This window comes from Salvelinus fontinalis, chromosome 23 (genome assembly GCF_029448725.1).
Source record: "Salvelinus fontinalis isolate EN_2023a chromosome 23, ASM2944872v1, whole genome shotgun sequence".
Classification (NCBI taxonomy): domain Eukaryota; kingdom Metazoa; phylum Chordata; class Actinopteri; order Salmoniformes; family Salmonidae; genus Salvelinus; species Salvelinus fontinalis.
In genome coordinates, this window is record NC_074687.1 from 50,515,392 (window position 1) to 50,540,191 (window position 24,800).

Genomic DNA, 24,800 nt, shown 5'->3' on the forward strand with positions numbered 1-24,800 from the left:
AACTATAGGGCTCTCCCTGCAACATCAGACGCGCACTGAGTTCCATAAGAATCAAAATTCTCTTTTTACTTTCTTAAAGAACCTCAAGTTTGGGGAATGTTGATTTCCCTTATGGATGTCACTGATGTTATCGTTTATTGCCAAGAATATCCCGGGAAAGAACACAGTATTTCTTAAAACATCTTATTAAGATGCAGTAGATCTACATCCTCACACATCCCACCAGCGACCAGCCTACTAACATAATATTGTCCTATTCGCAGCTCAGACCTGCAAAGACTGTTTATAACATGTGAATACTAAATAAATCAATAAACTATAGAAGTCGCACTTATTGTATATTAAAAACTTATTTTTTTATAGACAAACTGATAAATGAGAAGTGCGCACGACATAAACAACACAGCAGCACAAGCTCTTGAGGAGAGCGTCCTTGCTGAGGCATTGAAGAATCGCGGTACTTGGTTTAGAACTCTCGCGAGGGGACATAGTGACTTCCACATGAGAGGAAGAGAGATGGAGAGAGATGAGGTCTGAAAAGGACCAAATGCCCGGAGGCAGGGAGAAAAGTATCGTCGAGATACAATTTAGAGACATTCCGAGGGAACAGGACGCCGTCTTTGTCAACTCAAAGCAGAAAGAAGAGAAGAAGGAGGTATTTACTAAGGTAGGCAGAGCGCTGTGATGGCGTGTTTGTTATTGCAGTCGGCCGCAGATGTGAAGGAGGCAACATAATCGGCACCACAGGCAGCGAACGCGAGAGGTATGCTAAGGTACAATTTATGCTTGATCCGAAAATGTTGTCGGTTCTCCTTATGGAGGGTGTGACGCATTTACGGAGCCTCCGGAAGGCACGCAGAGGCCAAATTGAGCTCTCTGTACTGCATCGCCATGCGCCTACCACATTTTCTAACGATCTGCATTAGGCGCATGCAATATATGTCAACAACAACATACACTACATGACCAAAAGTATGTTGACACCTGCTGTTGAACAGTTCATTCCAAAATCATTCATATTGAGTTGTTCCCCCCTTTGCTGCTATAACAGCCTCCACTCTTCTGGGAAGGCTTTCCACTAAATGTTGGAACATTGCTGCGGGGACTTGCTTCCATTTAGCCACAAGAGCATTAGTGAGGTCGGGCACTGATGTTGGGCGATTAGGCCTGGCTCGCAGACGGCTTACCAATTTAATCACAAAAGTGTTTGATGGGGTTGAGGTCAGGGCTCTGTGCAGGCCAGTCAAGTTCTTCCTCACCGATCTCGACAAACCATTTCTAGATGGACATCACTTTGTGCATGGGGGCATTGTCATGCTGAACCAGGAAAGGGCCTTCCCCAAACTTTTGCCACAAAGTTGGAAGCACAGAATCATCTAGAATATAACTGGAAATAAGGGGCCTAGCCCAACCATGAAATACAGCCCCAGACCATTTTTCCTCCTCCACCAGACTTTACAGTTGGCACTATGCGTTCGGGCAGGTAGCCTTCTCCTGGTATCTGCCAAACCCATATTCGTCCATCGGACTGCTAGATGGTAAAGCGTTGTTCATCACTCCATAGTCAAATTTCTGCCCTGGAAATGCGTTCTAACTGATTTACTGGAAAGGTGCCATCTGATGACAGTGCCACGTTGAAAGTCACTGAGCTCTTTAGTAAGGCCATAATTCTGCCAATGTTTGTCTATGGAGATTGCATGGCTGTGTGCTTGATTTTATACACCTGTCAGCAACACCTGTCAGAGTGTGGCTGAAATAGCCGATTCCACTAATTTGAAGAGGTGTCCACATACTTTTGTGTATATATAGTGTATCTGATGTAGTAGGCCTATGTTTGAACAAAGTAATATGTCTGTTTGCTGTACTATCGTATGCATGTCACGCTACTGTAGCTTATGCTATGTTGATAAAGTGGCAAAGGTATAGGCGGTGCACTTCTGCCACAAGAATGCCTAGAACACATTGCTCAATTCAATGAACATAAATACCCACCTGTAAACAAGCACATGCTTGTGTATTATAGACTATATTTAGGTCTACCTGTCAAGGCAATGGAAATTGTCTATAACTAGATATGACTAGATATGAAAAGACACACAGTACGAATTCAACGATTAAGAGTAAATTCCATCCAACTATTAACGTGACCATGAATATCTTTGGTGTCTTGCCAATTCTAGTGTAATTTCAACCCACTATTTTGTGTTTGTGCATGTATGTCCTTCTCGGTTCCAGGTAGTAATAAGGCGACTTCCACCCAACCTGTCCAAGGACCAGCTGGAAGAACAGCTCAGTCCTCTTCCATCCTTTGACTACTTTGAGTTCTTCCCTGCAGATCAAAGGTGAATATTTGGTAGGATACTCCATGTGTTGGGACAGGGTGCCTGCACAGGTCAGTGTTTTTCTCAGATCTGAATCGGGTGATGCCAACAACATGATATTGACATTACCCACAGATATTAAACAATTGGCTTCACCAAACCTTGGTTTGTGGATGAATTCTAAATGATCTTGCCAAAACAAAGCTAAAACACTAGCACAGCAATCTAATCATTTGTTTACCACCTAAAATCAGGGTGTATCAGAGAATATGCCATCATCACCCGTTTAACTCCACATTTTAGATAGGCTACTCTTGATGTAATGGCTTTCTAAAACAACCTCTTAATTCCACGCAGCCTCTACCCACACTTGTTCTCCAGAGCTTACATCAACTTCAAAAACCCAGAGGACATCCTGCTCTTCAGAGACCGCTTTGATGGCTATGTTTTCATTGATAACAAAGGTATATTTATTATGTACACTACTGTTCAAAAGTTTGGGGTCACTGAGAAATGTCTGTGTTTTTGAAAGAAAAGCTAATTTTTTTTGTCCATTTTAAAATAACAACAAATTGATCAGAAATACAGTGTAGACATTGTTAATGTTGTAAATGACTATTGTAGCTGAAAATGGCTGTTTTTTAATGGAATATCTACATAGGCTTACAGAGGCCCATTATCAGCAACCATCACTCCTGTGTTCCAATGGCACGTTGTGTTAGCGATTCCAAGTTTATAATTTTAAAAGGCTAATTGATCATTAGAAAACCCTTTTGCAATTATGTTAGCACAGCTGAAAAATTTAAAGAAGGAATAAAACTGTCCTTCTTTAGACTATTTGAGTATCTGGAGCATCAGATACTCCAGAAATGTCCAGAAACAAAGACCTTTCTATTGAAACTCATCATTCTATTCTTGTTCTGAGAAATGGCGACTCCGGGATGCTGGCCTTTTAGGCAGAGTTGCAAAGAAAAAGCCATATCTCAGATTGGCCAATAAAAAGAAAAGGTTAAGATGGGCAAAAGAACACAGACACTGGACAGAGGAACTCTGCCTAGAAGGCCAGCATCCCGGAGACGCCTCTTCACTGTTGACTTTGAGACTGGTGTTTTGCGGGTACTATTTACTGAAGCTGCCAGTTGAGGACTTGTGAGGCGTCTGTTTCTCAAACTAGACACTCTAATGTACTTGTCCTTTTGCTCAGTTGTGCACTGGGGCCTCCCACTCTTATTCCTATTCTGGAGATTCTCCATTGATCTTGCTTTTTAATGCAGGTCTAGGCTTAATCTGTGTCGGGGAAACCTATCCTAAATATTTCCTATTACCAATATGTTAGTGCTTAGTAGTTAGTGTTTACACAATGTTTTTGAGCAGATCCTCCTTTGGGTAGAAGTACGGTGCCTTTGGAAAGTATTCGGAACCCTTGACTTTTCCACATTTTGTTATGTTTACAGCCTTATTCTAAAATGTATTACATAAAAATAATTCCTCAGCAATCTACGCACAATATCCCGTAATGACAAAGTGAAAACAGGTTTTTAGAATGTTTTGCTAATTTATGTAAAATATAAAACAGATACCTTATTTACAAAAGTATTCAGACCATTCGCTGTAAGACTCGAAAATGAGCTCAGGTCAATCATGTTTCCTTTCATCATCCTTTAGATGTTTCTATGACTTTATTGGACTCCACCTGTGGTAAATTCAATTGATTGGACATGATTTGAAAAAGGCACACACCTGTCTATGTAAGGTCCCACAATTGACAGAGCATGTCAGAGAAAAAAACCAAGCCATGAGGTCGAAGGAATTGTTAGTAGAGCTCCGAGATATGATTGTGTCGAGGCACAGAACTGAGAAAGGGTACCAAAACATTTCTGCAGCATTGAAAGTCCCCAAGAACATAGTGGCCTCCAACATTCTTAAAAGGAAGAAGTTTGTAACCACCAAGACTGGCTGCCCCAAACTGAGCAATTGGGGGAGAAGGGCCTTGGTCAGGGACGTGTACAATAACCTATGGTCACTCTGACAGAGCTCTTGAGTTCATCTGTGGAGATGGGAGAACCTTCCAGAAGGACAGCCATCTCTGCAGCACTCCACAAATCAGGCCTTTATGGTAGTGGCCAGACGGAAGCCACTCCTCAGTAAAAGGCACATGACAGCCCACTTGGAGTTTGCCAAAAAAACACCTAAATGACTCTCAGACCATGAGAAACAAGATTCTCTGGTCTGATGAAACCAAACTTGAACTCTTTGGCCTGATTGCCAAGCATCACGTCTGCAGGAAACCTTGCACCATCCCTATCGTGAAGCATGGCGGTGGCAGCATCATGCTGTGGGGATGTTTTTCAGCGGCAGGGACTGGGAGAAAAGTCAGGATCGAGGCAAAGATGAACAGAGCAAAGTACAGAGATCCTTGATGAAAACCTTCTCCAGAGTGCTCATGTCACCAGACTTTGGCGAAGGTTCACCTTCCAACAGGACAACGCCCCTAAGTACACAGCCAAGACAATGCAGGAGTGGCTTTGTGACATGTCTCTGAATGTCCTTGAGTGGCCCTGCCAGAGCCCGGACTTGAACCCGATCGAACATCTCTGGAGAGACCTGAAAATAGCTTTGCAGCAACACTCCCCTCTCCAACCTGACAGAGGTTGAGAGGCTCTGCAGAGAAGAATGGGAGAAACTCTCCAAAAACAGGTGTGCCAAGCTTATAGTGTCATACCCAAGAAGACTCAAGGCTGTAATCACTGCCAAAGGTGCTTCAACAAAGTGCTGAGTAAAGGGTCTGAATACTGATGTAAATGTGACATTTCATTTTTATTTTTTTTATTTTTTTTTACAAATTGGTAAACATTTCTAAACCTGGTTTTACTTTGTCATTATGGGGTTTTGTGTGTAGATTGAGAGGGGGAAAAAACAATTTGATCAATTTTAGAATAAGGCTGTAACCTAACAAAATGTGGAAAAAGTCAAGCGGTCTGAATACTTTCCGAAGGCACTGTAAATAGTGGGTAGAAGTATACTGCTGCTGGATATATATAATGCAATTAAACACATCCTCAATGGTCAACGTTCAGTGTTTTCTTGTGATGCTTCTTGTTTTTTTTGTGGTGCTTTATTGTCTGTGTGTGTGTGTGTGTGTGGGCTCTTATTTGTCATGAGACAGGAGGGTTTCACAACCCCAGATGCCATGGTAATGGTTTGATCATTGTGTCAGGTGTTGTCTAATGATGGTCTGTCTCCATGTCAATATTTGCTCAGGCCAGGAGTACCCAGCTGTGGTAGAGTTTGCACCCTTTCAGAAAGTATCCAAGAAGAAACTCAAAAAGAAAGATGCCAAAGCTGGAAGCATTGAAGAAGGTGGGTGCTGGATCTGTGTCTCTTTTTTAATAGAAACTATCCAGACATATAGCCTGGATGCCTGATTGTTTCTGCATTCAATGTCAAAACATGTTGGGACTGGCAAACACAGACTGGAACCCATGCTACCCTTTACATTTATAGTATATGGGTTTTCAGCCCCCTCATTGTACTTTATGCATTTATCCAGCATCTGATTAATAACACAAATAAAAAAATCTGGGATGTAGTGAAGGATAAACGCACACAAAGGCAGATAACAAAGCTTTCTATTTTCTGAATAGAGATACACACCTATTACACCAAATGAGCGTATTCAGCAATGATAACATTACCGCCTGTCATCTGAAGCTTTAACCCTATATTTTACCCCCCTTTTCTCTTTACCACCACATCCTTGGTAACAATGTGACTGATGGACCTCATCCCTCTCCTTGACTCATCCTAATCCTTCTCCCCCCCCGCAGACCCGGAGTACTGTCGCTTTCTGGAGAACTACTCCTGTGATGAGGAGAAGTCCATGGCCAACCCTGAAACCCTGCTGGGAGAGATAGAGGCCAAGACGAGGGAACTCATAGGTACTAGGATCAAGCAGTCAACCAATAAGTCCGGCATTCGATCAATCTGACTTTGCATTATATGTGATTTTCATTTCAGCCAAAAGAACAACACCTCTTCTGGAGTACATCAAGAATAAGAAACTTGAGAAGCAGGTAAGAGTACTGTGACAGTGGAAAATAACGTGTTTATAGTTGTCCTATGTGGACTCTTATCCAGATATGCAGAGGTTCCTCAATTAAAAGTTGCGTTATACCACGGCGAAGCCAATTTATGCTTGATCTGAAAATGTGGTCGGTGGCGCCGTATGAATGGTGTGATGCAATTACGGAGTCTCCGGAGTCATAGAGAGGCCAAATTGAGCTCCGTGCACCTCTCAAATTGTGTAACAATACGGAGGGCTCTGTGTAGCTCCGCATTGACATAATTGGTTGACGGTAGGTGAGGGCGGGAGGTCCTGTACAAACTCACTTCCTTGACAATTAATAGTGTTCTGTATTATGTTATGTTTTATGTGGACCTCAGGAAGAGTAGCTGATGCTTTTGCAGCGGCTACTGGTGATCCTAATAAATACCAAAACTTCCAAAAGTATGTTTGCTCTGACTTCTGCAGAGGCCACATCGCAGTAAATGCTGTGTGGCCAATGCAGACGTCGGATTGACCATGCAGCGCCTTTTACAGTGCTTGCCGTTAATGCTCCTTTTAAGATCACCATGACATGCAATTTGTGAATACACGTCATGATTAGAATTGAATTATATATTTCATTGTAGACCTATGGGAGGGGAAAAAAAGGAAGATCAAGCAAGCTGAGTCCCAATATGGACAGAATATTGTATGAAATATTTGGATGGTTATAGGCCGAAATCTGATTGTTTCTATTGAAATGTGACTCGTTCCATTATATCCTGGCCTTTTATTTACGATCATTTTAGTTGTAGCCGGTTCTCCTATTCACAGCACTGTTATGGGTTTTGACTGACAGCCATTCTAAACTTCAGCACTGTGTGACAAGAAGCCCCTATCTCTCCCGTTAATTGGAATACTTTTGGATATTTGTTGTGTAAATGAGGGAGGGATATTCTGTAAATCGAGATGCCACCAGATGTTTGTTTCTATTGTTGTTATCTATTGGGTAACATTCCATAAATCTATTCATTCAGAAGGTCAAAATCCATAGGCACACTGTGCTCGCTCCTATCCTCGCTCAGATGACGGACCGCAGCATTTAACAGTAGCCTAAACTGTGGCACAAATTGGGGTTTTAACACCTTGCCGAGTTAATGGTGGCGTGAATGTTTCTGTCCGAGAGTCTCTCCTCTCGCACTATAGAGTCTTGCAAAAATACAGCTTCGTAGTGAATTAGCATGAATAAAAAATAAAGAGCTATCTCATCAGCCCAAAAATCATTTGGCATGTGGTCCTGGAGTTGAGCGAGGGGAAAAAAGAAAAAGGATACTTGTGCCTTACATTATATAAACAAGGAGTGGGTGCTTGTGGAGAGGGAGCTATTGATCATGGAGTGGGACTGTTCCCAGCACAAAACTGCAGATAACAGCTACTGTGAAAGAGGGATGTTGTTGATGTCCTCTATCGCTTCAAAGAGGTCACACTCGCTGTTGAGGCAGGCAAACGGCCTACTCTTCACCTGGTAATTGTGTTGTTCCAAAGGGTAAAGTGTCACCTACAGCTGGATAGGCCTACAGTATATCTAACTTTTTTTTTTTTAATCAACTGAAAACATTCATCCATAATTCTACCAAGCCTACAAGCGTTTTGGCTCGAGAAACTTACAATGCAGTAAATAGATTGATCATCTCAGCAACATTTTACCCATGGTCATGGAGTGGAAGTGCAACTTAAATTTAGTTCAAATGCAGTTGAAATAAACATCTGCATTTTAAAACATACTTTTTTAAATCATTATTTTATTGACATTAAGATGTTGATGAACAAATACTGTAGATCAGGGGTGTTAAACTCATTCCATGGAGGGCCTAGTGTCTGCAGGTTTTAGATTTCTCCTTTCAATTAAGACTTAGACAACCATGTGAGGCGAATTCTTTACTAATTAGTGACCTTAATTCATCAAATCAAAGGGAGCCTTGACTAAGTGAACAATAAATAAACCGCAACATGTTGGCTAAAGGAATTGCATTCACAAGTACATGCAAATGTTTTTCATCTTAGAACAGATAAAACATTCTTTTATAAATGATTTTTGTATTTCCTGTGTTTACACTGTTCCAAATGGTAAAAAAGATTGTTCACCTGTTTGATACAAGTCCCGAAAAATAGAAATCAACTCGGCGTCAAGGGTCTATTGATATACTATGACAATGCATTTCAAAATGACAGAATAGCATGTTTTGAGTTTTCTTTACCCGTGCTTAGTAGCCGAGGCTATATGGCTGCACCACCAATTTATTAATTTAGGAGTCATCACTCGCGTATTTTCAGTCAACACATCAACACATATATATTTTAAGACGATAATGGAATATAACATGACATTTTTGTTTGTCTTACAATAAAAGCATTACAGTGTAACAAGAGTTATAGTAAGTAATAGGCTACAGTCCACTTACAGCTTCTTCTGACAAGGTAGAAACAAAAAAAATACATGTCTTTTTCTGGGTGTGCACGCAGGACAGAGGAAGAGCAATTCTTATCCATTTTTTATTTAATCTTTAACTGCCTACCAGGGAACTGTGGGTTAATTGCCTTGTTCAGAACTACAGATTTTTACCTTGTCGGCTCGGGATTTGATCCAGCAGCCTTTTAGTTACTGGCCCAATGCTCTAACCACTAGGCTACCTGCCACCCTAAATGCAATCACCCTCTTCTTCTTCATCATTCAGTTTATTCAAATTCAATTGTGAATTCAAGAGGCAATTATCAGTTTCTATGACCCATTCATCAACGCACATCATTCAGATAGAGAGACACATTGGCACCTAGGTACCAGTGCTTTACTCCCAACCCAGAAGCATAATCAGTGTTCTAGCTCCCCCTTGCGGTGATGCAAAGTACCACACTATACCACAATCTACCTCAGTGCTCTGCAGCATAAACTCAACACTTTTTAATTTAGGAACCACTGTAGATTAACTCTCACTACGAGATGCCATTTTCCCCCCTGCAGAGGATAAGAGAGGAAAAGAGAGAGGAGCGTCGACGCAGGGAGATGGAGAAGAAACGCCAGAGGGAGGAGGAGAAAAGGAAGCGGCGGGAGGAGGAGAGACGCAAACGCAAGGAGGCGGATAAACTGAAGAAGCTGTCGGAGAAGGAGATAAAGATTAAGGTGGTCACTGATTCTGTTGAAACTAAGTTCAAATCAACGAACATTTTGAGTAGTATATGCACATTCACTGAATTCAAGCGTTTAGGAAGCCCTTTGTATGCTGGGTTTTGTTAGTCTTAAGTTTTAGTTAGTTCGTAAACTTGGGACCTAGAGTTAAAGCTGCAATCAGCAGTAAAAATAATAACAAATTTGCCGTCCCAGCCTGTTTCGGTAAAAAACTGAGGGATGGGGCTGGATAAATGTAATCACTCTCAAATTCATAGTGCTAAGGATGACCAAAATTTGAGTTTTAGCCATATTTTGAGGCTATATAGTGTTTGTGTACATTTACTTTGTTTACAAACATTAGAGTAAAACAAACATATACAGTTGAAGTTGGAAGTTTACATAGACTTAGGTTGGAGTCATTGACACTTGTTTTTCAACCACTCCACAAATTTCTTGTTAACAAACTATACTTTTGGCAAGTCGGTTAGGACATCTACTTTGTGCGTGACACAAGTAATTTTTCCAACAATTGTTTACAGACAGATTATTTCACTTATAATTCACTGTGTCACAATTCCAGTGGGTTAGAAGTTTACATACAATAAGTTGACTGCCTTTAAACAGCTTGGAAAATTCTAGAAAATTATGTCATGGCTTTAGAAGCTTCTGATAAGCTAATTGACATCATTTGAGTCAATTGGAGGTGTACCTGTGGATGTATTTCAAGGCCTACCTTCAAACTCAGTGCCTCTTTGCTTGACATCATGGGAAAATCAAAAGAAATCTGCCAAGACCTCAGGAAAAAAAATTGTAGACCTCCACAAGTCTGGTTCATCCTTGGGAGCAATTTCTAAATGCCTGAAAGTTACCACGTTCATCTGTACAAACAATAGTACGCAAGTATAAACACCATGGGACCACGCAGCCATCATACCGCTCAGGAAGGAGACGCGTTCTGTCTCCTAGAGATGAATGTACTTTGGTGAGATATGTGCAAATCAAACCTAGAACAACAGCAAAGGACCTTGTGAAGATGCTAGAGGAAACAGGTACAAAAGTATCTATATTCACAGTAAAACGAGTCCTATATCGACATAACCTTAGTGGCCAGTCAGCAAGGAAGAAGCCACTGCTCCAAAACCGCCATAAAAAAGGCAGATTGCGGTGCAGGAGGGACTGGTGCACTTCACAAAATAGATGGCATCATGAAGGAGGAAATTTATGTGGATATATTGAAGCAACATCGCAAGACATCAGTCAGGAAGTTAAAGCTTGGTTGCAAATGGGTCTTCCAAATGAACAATGACCCCAAACATACTTCCAAAGTTTTTCCAAATGGCGTAAGGACAACAAAGTCAAGGTATTAGAGTGGCACAAAGCCCTGACCTCAATCCTATAGAAAATTTGTGGGCAGAACTGAAAAAGTGTGTGCGAACAAGGAGGCCTACATACCTGACTCAGTTACACCAGCTCTGTCAGGAGGAATGGGACAAAAAGCTTGTGGAAGGCTACCTGAAATGTTTGACCCAAGTAAAACATTTTAAAAGCATTGCTACCAAATACTAATTGAGTGTATGTGAACTTCTGACCCACTGGGGATGTGATGAAAGAAATAATAGCTGCAATAAATCCTTCTTTCTACTATTATTCTGACATTTCACATTCTTAAAATAAAGTGGTGATCGTAACTGAATGTCAGGAATTGTGAAAAACTGAGTTTAAATGTTTTTGGCTAAGGTGTATGTAAACTTCCGACTTCAACTGTATTTTGGGTTCTGATTGGGTGGAAGAGTTGAATTCAGCTCATGAGGCATTTTTTTAATAGATTCTTCAAGAATCAAATATAATTTAGAAGTCAAAAAATGTATGTAGCAACTGGCCATTCAAGGATTAAAGAAGGAATAGATAGTTAGTGACTGTGTTTTGCTAATAACTGTTAGTAGTTTTTGGATAGTAAGTGTGTTTTGGGCTTGCCTCAGCTCCTAAAGAAGAGTGACCGGGACGATGACATGGACTCTGACAGGCTCAAGGACAAAGGGGACAGTGGGGATATGGAGAGGGCCAAGTGGGACAAACCCAGTGGACAAATGAAGTTCAAGGAAGCCAAGGACAAGTAAGTACCTTTTTTTAAGAGAACTATTCATGTAGATAACTGTTTATTTTTTTTATTTTTTTTTCTACATGCTTTGTTTTTCTCGGTTCTGACAAACCAAAATTGGAGTTAGCTAGTGGTGGGATGTTTTCTATGCCTTAAGCCCTTTTCTCACCAACTGCATAGCAATCTTTTCATCCGAATTCACCAAAAATACAGATTCAGATTTTGAAGCACTAAACCATTCACACAAAGTCTGATGCATATTTCCTTTCACTTTTCCAAACCATTCGTATAATATCACCAATGCTGCTGTGGTCATTCTCAGTACTAATTTGCTGTTCATAGTAACTAGAGAGGATGCAGTAATGAGACAAATAATACACTACTGGAAAAACCAATATGCGACTGAAAATATTAGGGCTAGGCTTTTCATCTATAGGATGGATCATGACTCAATATGATATTATTGGCTACGTTTCATTCAGTGGCACATTTTAATAAGAGAGGAAACGCAAAACTGGCACCTGTCATCATTTCTCACACATACAGTATGCTGACCATCATGATGTTTGCTGCCTACAGTTTTCTTTCTATCTGATTAAAGAGATGAAGTCCAGACAGGCTAGGTCTATTTTATTAAACTATGTGAATGGACATAAAGAATTAACGAACTCATAGCCTACACGCACACCCACTCACCCACCCAAAAGGACCTATCAATCAAAGCCTCCTGCAGCGCATCTTACTCAGACACAGAAGCAAATCACATTTCTCCATTAACTTCAAAATCATTTCTGTTGGATATCAAAAACTAGTCTACGTTATAGAAAGTGCAATCATTAAAATTGATGAAGAAAGTTTTAAGTGGGAGATATAGAGACAGCGTGATATAGGCTATGTGAAGATGAAATTGACAACCGTTAGAAAATAAAAACACATGCATGCAACCTTTCCATAGCCTAATTGATCAGCCATTTTTTTTAAGCAGTGTGTGTTCATTTTAACTTGAGTGCTTTATCTAAATCTGTGCAACCACTTATTGATTAGGGTAAACTCCGACGGATTTTGTCTCTTTTAGGGTTGCTTATAGAACAGGTGATCGTCTAGATTCACTTTAGTAGGTCTATAAAAAAATCAATATATATGCTATACGAATGATTCATTAATATAGACTCGGTACTGGTACCCTATATATATAGCCAAGTTATCATTACTCATTGTGTGTTATTACTTTTTTATTATTTCTCTATTTTCTCTCTCTTTTTTTCTCTCTGAATTGTTGGGAAGGGCCTGTGAGTAAGCATTTCATTAATGTCTAACTTACATGCTGACCAAACTGGACACCAGAAGCAATCAGGACACGCAGGTTGAAATATCAAAACAAACTCTGAACCAATTATACACTGCTCAAAAAAATAAAGGGAACACTTAAACAACACAATGTAACTCCAAGTCAATCACACTTCTGTGAAATCAAACTGTCCACTTAGGAAGCAACACTGATTGACAATAAATTTCACATGCTGTTGTGCAAATGGAATAGACAAAAGGTGGAAACTATAGGCAATTAGCAAGACACCCCCAATAAAGAAGTGGTTCTGCAGGTGGTGACCACAGACCACTTCTCAGTTCCTATGCTTCCTGGCTGATGTTTTGGTCCCTTTTGAATGCTGGCGGGGCTTTCACTCTAGTGGTAGCATGAGACGGAGTCTACAACCCACACAAGTGGCTCAGGTAGTGCAGCTCATCCAGGATGGCACATCAATGCGAGATGTGGCAAGAAGGTTTGCTGTGTCTGTCAGCGTAGTGTCCAGAGCATGGAGACGCTACCAGGAGCAGTGTATTTATTTGGGGACAGGTCAAAAATCATTAAACATTTACTTGCTGTTGCTAGCTAATTTGTCCTGGTATGAAAGGGGGATACCTAGTCAGTTGTCCAACTGAATGTATTCAACTGAAATGTGTCTTCCGCATTTAACCCAACCCCTATATAAACATTGGGTTGTTATTTTACCTGAAATGCACAAGGTCCTCAACTCCGACAATTAATCCACAGATAAAACGGTAAAGCGAATTTGTTTCTCGTCATCTCTCCTCCTTCCTTAAGGCTTATTTTTCTTCATTAGACTTTATATGGCGGTTGGCAACCAACTTTATAGCAACCTACTGGAGTGTGCACCTAAGTTCATCTTTCAATCACCCACGTGGGTATATGCTCCTAAAAACCAATGAGGAGATGGGAGAGGCCGGACTTGCAGCACGTTGAGCGTCACAAATATAACCAATTTCTATTTTAGCGCCTGGCCATGCAGACGCTCGCGAGCAGTGTGGGTACAATGATTGAATAACGTGTATGTGTACATTTATTTTGCGGCGCGAGTGGTGTGGTCAGCATGTTACACAGCTCTCTGTCTACCTTACTATTCCCTTCATGCGCAATTCATGCATCTCTGCTGGCAACTCAACTTTCTCTGCCCCCTCTCTCTAGCGCTTGAATGAGCAACCTATATTGACATTGAACAGCAATATAGTTTGAAACTTATTTCAAGCCTAGGCCTATTCGAGGAGACCAGCATAGATCGATCCTCTTGGCTACAGCGTTGGCAATGAACTGGCAGGGACGTTTGAATGGCGAGAGCGACGTGTAGCTAGTGTGATGTAATCACATTGGCTATTGATACATTGCTGCACTGATGCAATGTTAATGTAAAAAACAGGCAGAGAAATGTATTAATTAATTCATTCACAGAACGAAACCCACAGACCTGTCAGTGGCAGTGCGCGGCCTGTCAGTGTCCCCATTAACAATTTCAGCTTATAGACGGTTGGCTAATGATTTGCGCACATCAATGTGGCCGGAAGCCATGCTTTGTTATGATTCTGAACAGTCAGATAGCTAGCAAAAATGACAAGGTCTGCCATGTGGGGAATCGATGGTGGCTCATTTCAGCTAGTTTTATCTTGTTCTTGACACCATGTCTTGTTTTGACTGATTTCATGTCAATGCTAATATGGCTAAAATTCGCTAGCTAGCTAACCAAACTGTAACGATCTATTTGAGAGACGAGTGCTCATTGTGCAAATGTATTTATGTTTTCAATGAACATTTGGAGATTAAATATAGTTTAAATATTGTCAACAATCTCAGCCAACTGTTTTGCCCCATAGTTGTCAGCGCAGTGGTTTTGTTGCTAAACAAACAACCCCTCTATTTTCACATGTGAAAGCAAAAATCTATCCAGTTCTGAATAAATAATTGACAAATAGCAGCAGGACAATATTTTTGTTTTATTGTTCTTGTTTTATTTAATTGCACCAAAGAAAACAAGTGATAGACAACAATACAGATAAAACAAATGAGACATGGGCCTCCCGAGTGGTGCAGTGGTCTAAGGCGCTAGCTGTGCCATTAGAGATTCTGGGTTCGAGTCCAGGCCTTGTCGCATCCGGCCGCGACCGGGAGGAACATGGGGCGGTGCACAATTGGCCCAGCGTCGTCCGGGTTAGGCCGGCAGGGATACCCTTGTCTCATCGCGCACTAGCGACTCCTGTGGCGGGCCGGGCGCAGTGCACGCTGACACGGTCGCCAGGTGTACGGTGTTTCCTCCGACACATTGGTGCGGCTGGCTTCCGGGTTGGATGGGCATTGTGTCAAGAAGCAGTGCGGCTTGGTTGGGTTGTGTTTCAGAGGACGCATGGCTCTTGACCTTCGCCTCTCCCGAGTCTGTACGGGAGTTGCAGCGATGAGAAAGGACTGTAACAACTACCAATTGGATACCACAAAATTGGGGAGAGAAAAGGGGTGAAAAATACAACAAAACCCCCCCCCCCAAAAAAGATGTGCTCGTATAAAAAAAAATTAGTCCGAATCAAGGACTTGGTTAGAAAGAGCGTTTTACTTTGAGCGAAACTTCCTTATCACAGTGGGATGCCAACTTTGGCCATGACCCACCTACAACCTTACCTTTACAAAACAAATGTTTCTATTCAGGGCCAAGGTCTTAAACTGATACCACAACCCTCCAGTGTTCTAACTGTTCTAACTGTTCTTCCCTTTCCTGCCACTAGGGGTCAGATGGAGAGCGATAAGGGAGAACATGGGCGCAGGCAGAGAGACAAAGACCACAGAGGAAGAGACGAGGAGAGGAAACGACAGCGCCACCACTATGAGTTTGACAAGTTCATACGGCGCAAGGAGGAGACAAAGTGGGGTAAAGGCTACTGCCAGGACCGGGCCAAGAAAGATGGCCACCACCACGGCTCCTACTCCTACTGCCCCAGTACGGGCGACAAAGTGGGTAAGGAGGACAGGGAGGGCATTGGCGCTAGCAGGAAGGACCGCACCCGGAACAAGGTGAGCGACAAGGTGAGCAAGAGAGGTTCTGGTGTTGGGGTAGGTTGTTCTTTTTGTGGTTCATTTTTACTGAAAGAACATTGGTAATGTACAGAAGGTTACGTTTTACATTACAGTGCCTTTATTACTGTGTAATTATTCCTGTACGTACACTGTAAAAACTATTGTTGCAAGGTTGGATTCGTTTGGACTTTTAAGTATTTTTAAGTTAACAAAGGTTGTTTTACATTCTTCTGATTTATTCAGTTTTTTTTAACAATATAACCCCACCATACAGTGGTTTCTCCTTTAAAAGTTGTGAGCTTACACCGCTGGACTTAGAGGTACCCAGCGTCACAGCGTCATTGCTCCAGACCACCACAAGAGGGAGTTAGAGCACTCATTATGCATTTGGGTCCAAAGGTTTTTATATGACCAATCATATTGAGTGGTTCCAATGACAAATTTGACGCGGGCCACCTGTCCCTGGTGACTTCAGCAAAGATGGCTGACAAAACATTACTGTAAGCAAATGTATGTAGTTATAACATCATAACGAGTCAAGAAAAAAAAATACAATTGAGAGGAACATGTTAGTTAATGTAGAGACAAATGATTGTGAATATTTTATTGTTATAAAGTTAATTTACTAAAATTGCTATTGTGGCTGAAAACACTGTGTCATTTGGAATCTTTTACGTGGAAAGGGGAAAAAGTATTATTATTAGTTTTTCACAAGCATAGCAGGATGGGCTATTAGCTGAACAATAGACTATTCAACCTTTACTAAAGAATTGTCTAATAGCCAAGCTAGTTGTGAAACCCCCTCCTCCCCAGCTAACAAATAATTTTCAGGACTATCTAGAAAAAGCAGCGGAGATTCGCAATAGGTTTCTAAGAGGTTTCTAAGAGTAGAGATTCGCAATAGGTTTCTAACTGTTCTCCACAATGTGTGGATGAAACTCTTAATTTGGCATTGGGGGAAACCACGACAATGAACTGCTACAAAAAATACCTGCTGAAGAACACTAATGTTCACAACCACATATACTTTGAACTCACGAAAAGTGGGAGATGCGGTCAAGAAACACTGGCATGTTTTATTTACGCGATAAATTTGTCCGTGCCAACTGGCAGCCACAAAAGAAAATCAGACAGAATCAGCCAGAGTTTCACCCTCCAGACATTATTTCCTAAAGGTCTTAATTATGAAATGCCTATGTATGTAATGTTGTAAATTTGAACATGAATTATGCCCCTATTTCAGATTACTCTGACGTTTTACTTACACTGGACCCAATGATTTATGAATACTTGCTTGGTAGGTCGATGTCCTCATTGTGGTTTTACAGACGTGTTTAAGACGTTTTATGTACACACTTTATTTGAATATTTATGAAATGCAAATTGTTAAATTTGGTAGCACTTATGTTTTTCCTTCGCCTCCAACCCCTTTCGATGTGTGGAACGGATGTGGGTGTGGCTAGGTCTACATCAGGGTGCTAATTTAAAAAAACTCATAAAAGCTCTGACGAAGGCTGCGAGGACGATACGTAAAGCTTATTAAAGATCAGTGATACGATCAAGAGCAGTGTGCGGGTTCCTTCTTTTTCCTCATCTTATCCGGCTGTTGCCATGCACATGCAAAAAAGATAGCTCAGATGTGCGAGTGTCTTTTTGAATTTTGAATTTGACTTCACAAACAACAAGAGGGCTTAATTGGAGTATTTCTTCGGAGCCTAGACCTATATAAAATAACTTAACTGGCTGAGGTAGGCTGAGGCTTTATTAGGCCTACTTACAATTGCAACTGGTCAAAAATGTAGCATCCTACATAAAACAATCATTTAAAGAAAAAAAAGTCTGCACGTTCGAACTAAAACAATGTAACTAAAAATAAGCCACACATTTGTAATTCCCAAGCTCTAAAAATAATTGAAAAGGTAGATACAAATGATGTATGACATTTTGGTTACAATAAAGAATGTAGCCCATCATGCAAATGATTCCTATTAGCAGGACAATAGACTTTGTGAAAATCCCTCAACTTGCAATGTATTCGATTAAGTACTCTAAAGTGTTACACGGAACCCAAACCGGCTGCGCGCGTGCGCCATCGTGCGCTATCGTGCATAAATTTATTTTGCCCCCCCCCCCCCCACACACACCAAACGCGATCACAACACGCAGGTTAAAATATCAAAACAAACTCTGAACCAATGACATTAATTTGGGGACAGGTCAAAAAGCATTAAACATGTATGGCAATTTAGCTAGCTAGCTTGCACTTGCTAGCTAACGTTAATTTGTCCTATTTAGCTAGCTTGCTGTTGCTAGCTAATTTTAGCTGAAATGCACAAGGACCTCTACTCCGACAATTAATCCACACAAAACGGCCAACCGAATCGTTTCTATTCATCTCTCCTCCTTCCAGGCTTTTTCATCTTTGAATTTATATGGTGATCGCATTAAAACTTTCATTGTATTACCACGACAACCTGCAACAAAGTTCGTCTTTCAGTCACCCACATGGGTATAACCAATTAGGAGATGGCATGTGGCTACCTGCTTCTATAAACCAATGAGGAGATGGGAGAGGCAGGACTTGCAGCGCGATCTGCGTCAGAAATAGGAACGACATCTATTTTAGCCCTTGGTGTCGCAGATGCTCGTTGGCACACGCAAGCAGTGTGGGTGCAATAAGTGAATAACATGGATTTCTATATTTATTTTGCGAGTAATTCTTTATGGATCCAACTAAATCAACATCTGCATTTTGAAATAGTTTTTTAAATAATTATTTTATTAACGAAATGTGTTTTGTTTATTAGGCTACTGTGCAGTCTACAATACATACTGTAGTTAACATGGGACTCTTTCAAAATGCAGATGTTGATTTAGTTATGGATCCATAATGAATTACTATGGGAATAAATATCACTGATTTACAGAAATATTGGAACAAAGTTGTCTAATGAAGGCAAACAATTTAGAATCTTCCAATCCTGTAGCCTACTCCCAACCGTCATGTTGTTCATCGCCGTATTTTCCATTCCATCCTAACGGAAACCCTGAGGGTTTTGTTTTTCGTTTTTCTCTGAATAGAAACACCATAATATTAATCAAATGAATTAAGACAAATTTCTTAAAATCAATCCCATATTCTATGTTATTACAAAAAAGGTTTTAAATTCTCTGGTAATGCCAATATGGAATACTATCAAATGCTTCTCAAAGATGCCCTCTAGTGGTCAAACTAACATTAACTTGCAGTAACAGAAAAAATGGCTGAGAATTAAATGACATGCCACAGAATACTGCGGCAGCACACAAGGTGTGCCACAGTACGACGCGACTTTTAAAGGAGGAACCACTGAACACATTTCCAGCTGCTTGTCACGCAGCATGTATACCCAAGTCTGTGTTTCGTCAGCTGCGAAGACCGTGTTATACTGTTACAGTGCAGTGGAGACATTTTTATTTCAATACAACTTTATTGTGCACGAGATGATGATTTACAGCATAAGATGATCGTATGTACTGTCATCCTACATCGTGTTGAAAACAGTGAAAATTACAGTACATATGCACTACACATAAGAATATTACATATCTACATGTTACTCCTATTGATCCAGGCTCGTGTCTCTCAGTCTGTGTTAGCCCATCAGGACAGAGGGACGTCCCAGTCAGAGGGGCCACACCAGATAGGAGGGGCTCTGCCAAACAAGGTACAGTAAGCTATCCTTTCCACTACCAGCTAAGGTACAGCTACAGCTAGGCTTTCTACATGGGGGAAGAGGGAGGGACAGGGTTTGCACTTTTGGGAGTAATTTATTCCGCCAGGCAAGCTCAATTAAAAGCAGATAAAGAAAGACAAAATACTTTTAAAACCCAGGTCTGATAGGTGGGGGCCGGGGGTTGGGGCATCTGCTAGTACAGCATCTAACATATCAACATCTAACAATATGCTTTTGATATAATTTGGAGAAAAAAATTATTTAACGTCTTCTCCAGAGCCACTGGAGCAATCGGCACCAAATTCGTTATATAGCATCTATGGATACACATCTTCAATATTTCCAAGACTAGCTGAAACAATATGGCCGCTATAAGCCAATGAGCTTGCATGAATATTTGTTCCTGTCCAACAGTACCACCATGCTGTCGAACTGAACCATACTTTACAGGTTAGCTAGATTCATATCCCTGAGCATTTATGCCAAATTGTATCACTCTGAGTCAAACAGATCAAGAGATATAAACATGCCCATTATAGCACCACTGTGTTGTCAATCTCAATGTGCTTGCATATTTTGAGTCTTGACAGTGTTAAGAACATGAATGTGTATTGGTCAGTAGCGACCATGTTGTTTGAGATGCTAACCTGGAACATATTGTGTTGAGAGACCTTGATCCAAATTGATTCTAGATCGGTTCAGTGGTTCCGGAGTAGATGTATTTTTCACAAAATTCAAAATGGCAGAAAATCCATTATGGTGGACCTTATGGGTTCATGAGGCAAATTTGTTCCTTGTGAGAAGAGGGACCTATGTACTGAATTATGGGATGAGGGGCGTGACCTTTTTAAAGGTTGCATTTTCACTCGCTTGTTGTAGCGCCACCATGTGGCTAATGGCATTGCATCAGCGGGTGTGGCCCATGGCCATTTACCATCATGCAACTTTACTTCCTCCTAGGCCTTATTATCTCACGGGAATTATACACTGCTCAAAAAAATAAAGGGAACACTTAAACAACACAATGTAACTCCAAGTCAATCACACTTCTGTGAAATCAAACTGTCCACTTAGGAAGCAACACTGATTGACAATAAATTCCACATGCTGTTGTGCAAATGGAATAGACAAAAGGTGTAAATTATAGGCAATTAGCAAGACACCCCCCAAAAAGGAATGATTCTGCAGGTGGTGACCACAGACCACTTCTCAGTTCCTATGCTTCCTGGCTGATGTTTTGGTCACTTTTGAATGCTGGCGGTGCTCTCACTCTAGTGGTAGCATGAGACGGAGTCTACAACTCACACAAGTGGCTCAGGTAGTGCAGTTCATCCAGGATGGCACATCAATGCGAGCTGTGGCAAAAAGGTTTGCTGTGTCTGTCAGCGTAGTGTCCAGAGCATGGAGGCGCTACCAGGAGACAGGCCAGTACATCAGGAGACGTGGAGGAGGCCGTAGGAGGGCAACAACCCAGCAGCAGGACCGCTACCTCCGCCTTTGTGCAAGGAGGTGCACTGCCAGAGCCCTGCAAAATGACCTCCAGCAGGCCACAAATGTGCACCTGTGGAACGATCGTTAAGACACTAACAGCTTACAGACGGTAGGCAATAAAGGTCACAGTTATGAAAACTTAGGACAATAAAGAGGCCTTTCTACTCACTCTGAAAACACCAAAAGAAAGATGCCCAGGGTTCCCTGCTCATCTGCGTGAACGTGCCTTAGGCATGCTGCAAGGAGACATGAGGACTGCGATGTGGCCAGGGCAATAAATTGCCATGTCCGTACTGTGAGACGCCTAAGAAAGCGCTACAGGGAGACAGGACGGACAGCTGATCATCTTCACAGTGGCAGACTGTAACAACACCTGCACAGCATTGGTACATCCGAACATCTGCGGGACAGGTACAGGAAGGCAACAACAACAGCCTGAGTTACACCAGGAACGCACAGTCCCTCCATCAGTGCTCAGACTGTCCGCAATAGGCTGATAGAGGCTGGACTGAGGGCTTGTAGGCCTGTTGTAAGGCAGGTCCTCACCAGACATCACGGCAACAACGTTGCCTATGGGTGCAAACCCACCATCGCTGGACCAGACAGGACTGGCAAAAGTGCTCTCCACTGACGAGTCACAGTTTTGTCTCACCAGGGGTGATGGTCGGATTCGCGCTTATTGTTGAAGGAATGAGCGTTTCACCAAGGCATGTACGCCTCGATTTGGAGGTGGAGGGTCCGTCATGGTCTGGGGCGGTGTGTCACAGCATCATCGGACTGAGCTTGTTGTTATTGAAGGCAATCTCAACGCTGTGCGTTACAGGGAAGACATCATCCTCCCTCATGTGGTACCCTTCCTGCAGGCTCATCCTGACATGACCCTCCAGCATGACAATGCCACCAGCCATACTGCTCGTTCTGTGCATGATTTCCTTTCCCCTCCAAGACAGGAATGTCAGTGTTCTGCCATGGCCAGCGAAGAGCCCGGATCTCAATCCCATTGAGCATGTCTGGGACCTGTTGGATTGGAGGGTGAGGGCTAGGGCCATTCCCCTCAGAAATGTCCGGGAACTTGCAGGTGCCTTGGTGGAAGAGTGGGGTAACATCTCACAGCAAGAACTGGCAAATCTGGTGCAGTCCATGAGGAGGAGATGCACTGCAGTACTCAATGCAGCTGGTGGCCACACCAGATTCTGACTGTTACTTTTGATTTTGACCCCCCCCCCCCCCCGCCCCCTTGTTCAGGGACACATTATTCAATTTCTGTTAGTCACATGTCTGTGGAACTTGTTCAGTTTATGTCTCAGTTGTTGAATCTTGTTATGTTCATACAAATATTTACACATGTTAAATTTGCTGAAAATAAATGCAGTTGTGAGAGAGCGTTTCTTTTTTTGTTGAGTTTACATGGGACTTATTTAGAGCTTTTCAATTACCCAAAGTCGTTTAATTAATATATTAACATAGACCCTCCCATTCTCAATGATAAAAATGTAGATCTTGAAAGAATAGTACAGAATAGGCAGAGAACTCTGACACTATCAGAATCTTACAGTACACTTCCATTAGACAGGATTCATTTTCTTTCTGTCCTCTGTCAGAATGAACGTTTATTCACTTACTGTAAATAGCCCTCTTATGGAGGATTTCCCGAACAAAGATTAAGCCTAGTCCTGGATTAAAAGCACTCTCAATGTAGAATCTCCATTGAAAAAGCTTTTTTGTCCAGAACTAGGCTCAATATGTGGCCACGAAAACGACTCTGATAGTTTAGCAGCCATTTTGCGTTGTTGTTGTGAAACAGATTGTGTCGCTTTTCTCTCCCGTGTTCCTGCCTCCTCTCCATACAGGACCGACCGGCCATGCAGCTCTACCAGCCTGGCACTCGCAAATGCATGGGCTCAGCGAGCAAAGGTTACGAGCTCCCCATCGGCCAGTCGCCAGAACACGTTGCGATAGATCACTGCTATGAGGCCATTGCCATGGGAACAGGCTCGGAAAAGAGTAGTGAAGATTAGTCCAGTCCGTAGTCCGCTCCGTCGCTCTGATAGGCCTTTCACATTCTTTATGCGTATTGGGCTGCCAGATTGTAGGCTTGTGCATTACTAAACAACACGCATGCTCAAGGCTTTGGGGTTGATGGAGCTGCACTCACAGGTCACATCATTTGAACTTTCCGACACTTCTGCATCAAAACCTTTTGCGCAAATAATGTGAAAGGCTTGTAAGATTGGCCCGCCCTGACAGAAGGAGGAGGGTAACAAAAATCAAACATTCCCAGAACATAATGGAAACATTTTCAGTGTGTTCCCATTTGGTTGTATACTGTACATCACAAGAGTATGTTCTCTAAGCATGATGGGACCGAAGTTATAGGAAGTTGTTTGTTTCTTGCCTGTGTGTTATTCCCATGTTATGTCACCCTTGGGTACAATAGCACAATAATGACCTTTATTCATGATGCTTTTTTTTTACCCTGTATGTACAGTTGTTTCACGACAGGATAGTTCATCTGTGGTGTTTAAACGTCTGGTACATTCACTCATTTCAGAAACCACTGCCTGATAACAGTTATTTATATATATATATGTTATAGTTATATTTTGTATATTCCACATGAGACATTGTGTCATTGTTTTAATGAGAGTGTACCTGAGGCAGCACATTATAAGCCAGTTTCCCGGACACAGATTATGCCTAGTCCTGGAATAAAAAGCATGGTCAACGGAGTAGCTTTTTAGTCCAGGGCTAAAATGTATCTGTGTCCTGTACACTTCCCCTATGTGTCTGTCTACTAAGGAATATCTCATCAAGTGAGATCATATTTATAAGCCTTTTTAGTGATTCCATTTGACTGGGATGTTTTTCAAAGAAAGTCTATAGATTTTATCACAAAGAAAATATATGAAGTAGTGAGAATTATATTTAAGATATTCAAAATGTATTTGCAGTGTTGGATGTAGAACCTTTTAGAATATATTAAGCAAATAATTGTGTGTGCGTATGTGTGTGTTTCAGCGTTTGAGTGTGTGATAGGAGACAGAGAGGACAATGTTTAGGTTGTCAACAATATGCGTTTGTCAATTGTTCCCTTGTATAATGTGACTTATGACAATTCTTACATCATCGTGTTTCTAGTTGTCATAGACAGTAGCTATTTGTGTTAGGAAACATAAGGTGACGTGAACTGTCTTATAAAAGCAGTATTTCACACTTGAGCCAAGAAGAACAATAATTATCCATCATGGATTTGGAGCCCAGAGTTTTTCCTGGTCAGGTTACATGATCAACTAAAACTTCTGCCACTTAAATGTCATGATGAAAAGGAGGCAAAATTACATTAAAGGTGCTGAGTTTGATGCTGTTGAAAGTCAACATTTTCTAAACTGTTTGCACGGTTTTCTACCAAGTTGTGAACTGTTGGATTCAGCTGATACCTGAACTGCAGTGTGTTATGTTAGATATGTGTAACATGCCTTAGATATTTTTTGCACATGACAGTAAAATCACATTCTGGTTAAGCCACTTTCCTTCTGTTGTTTGTTTTCATGAAGAGATTTGAAAAAAAGTTAAATAAAACTATCCATTAGAGGTTTCCCTGTTCCTTAA

The 24,800-nt window shown here is 41.5% G+C and overlaps 1 protein-coding gene across 4 annotated transcripts; it reads left to right on the forward strand.

Annotated features, from left to right (window-relative positions):
• Nucleotides 1–459: 459 nt before the first annotated feature.
• Nucleotides 460–24,786, forward strand: LOC129821466 (regulator of nonsense transcripts 3A-like). 4 transcript variants are annotated; one of them, XM_055879148.1, is made up of 11 exons: nt 460–667; nt 2,236–2,342; nt 2,679–2,785; nt 5,583–5,681; nt 6,149–6,259; nt 6,339–6,394; nt 9,386–9,544; nt 11,512–11,645; nt 15,696–15,993; nt 19,599–19,691; nt 23,042–24,786. In XM_055879148.1, the coding sequence occupies exons 1-11, from the start codon at nt 527–529 to the stop codon at nt 23,207–23,209; spliced, it is 1,473 nt and encodes a 490-aa protein (XP_055735123.1). In that variant the 5' UTR covers nt 460–526; the 3' UTR covers nt 23,210–24,786. The 4 variants fall into 4 exon arrangements, with proteins under 4 accessions (XP_055735123.1, XP_055735125.1, XP_055735124.1 ...); XM_055879150.1 differs by having other exon boundaries at nt 19,614–19,691; XM_055879149.1 differs by having other exon boundaries at nt 15,696–15,981.
• Nucleotides 24,787–24,800: the final 14 nt, after the last annotated feature.

What these genes read in the sequence shown, in the direction of transcription:
- LOC129821466 (XM_055879148.1), top strand. Translation starts at nt 527, where the DNA reads ATGAGGTCTGAAAAGGACCAAATGCCCGGAGGCAGGGAGAAAAGTATC. An exon ending in AGCTGGAAGCATTGAAGAAG is followed by an intron (nt 5,682 to 6,148) that starts GTGGGTGCTGGA and finishes CCCCCCCCGCAG; the next exon opens with ACCCGGAGTACTGTCGCTTT. An exon ending in ATAAGAAACTTGAGAAGCAG is followed by an intron (nt 6,395 to 9,385) that starts GTAAGAGTACTG and finishes TCCCCCCTGCAG; the next exon opens with AGGATAAGAGAGGAAAAGAG.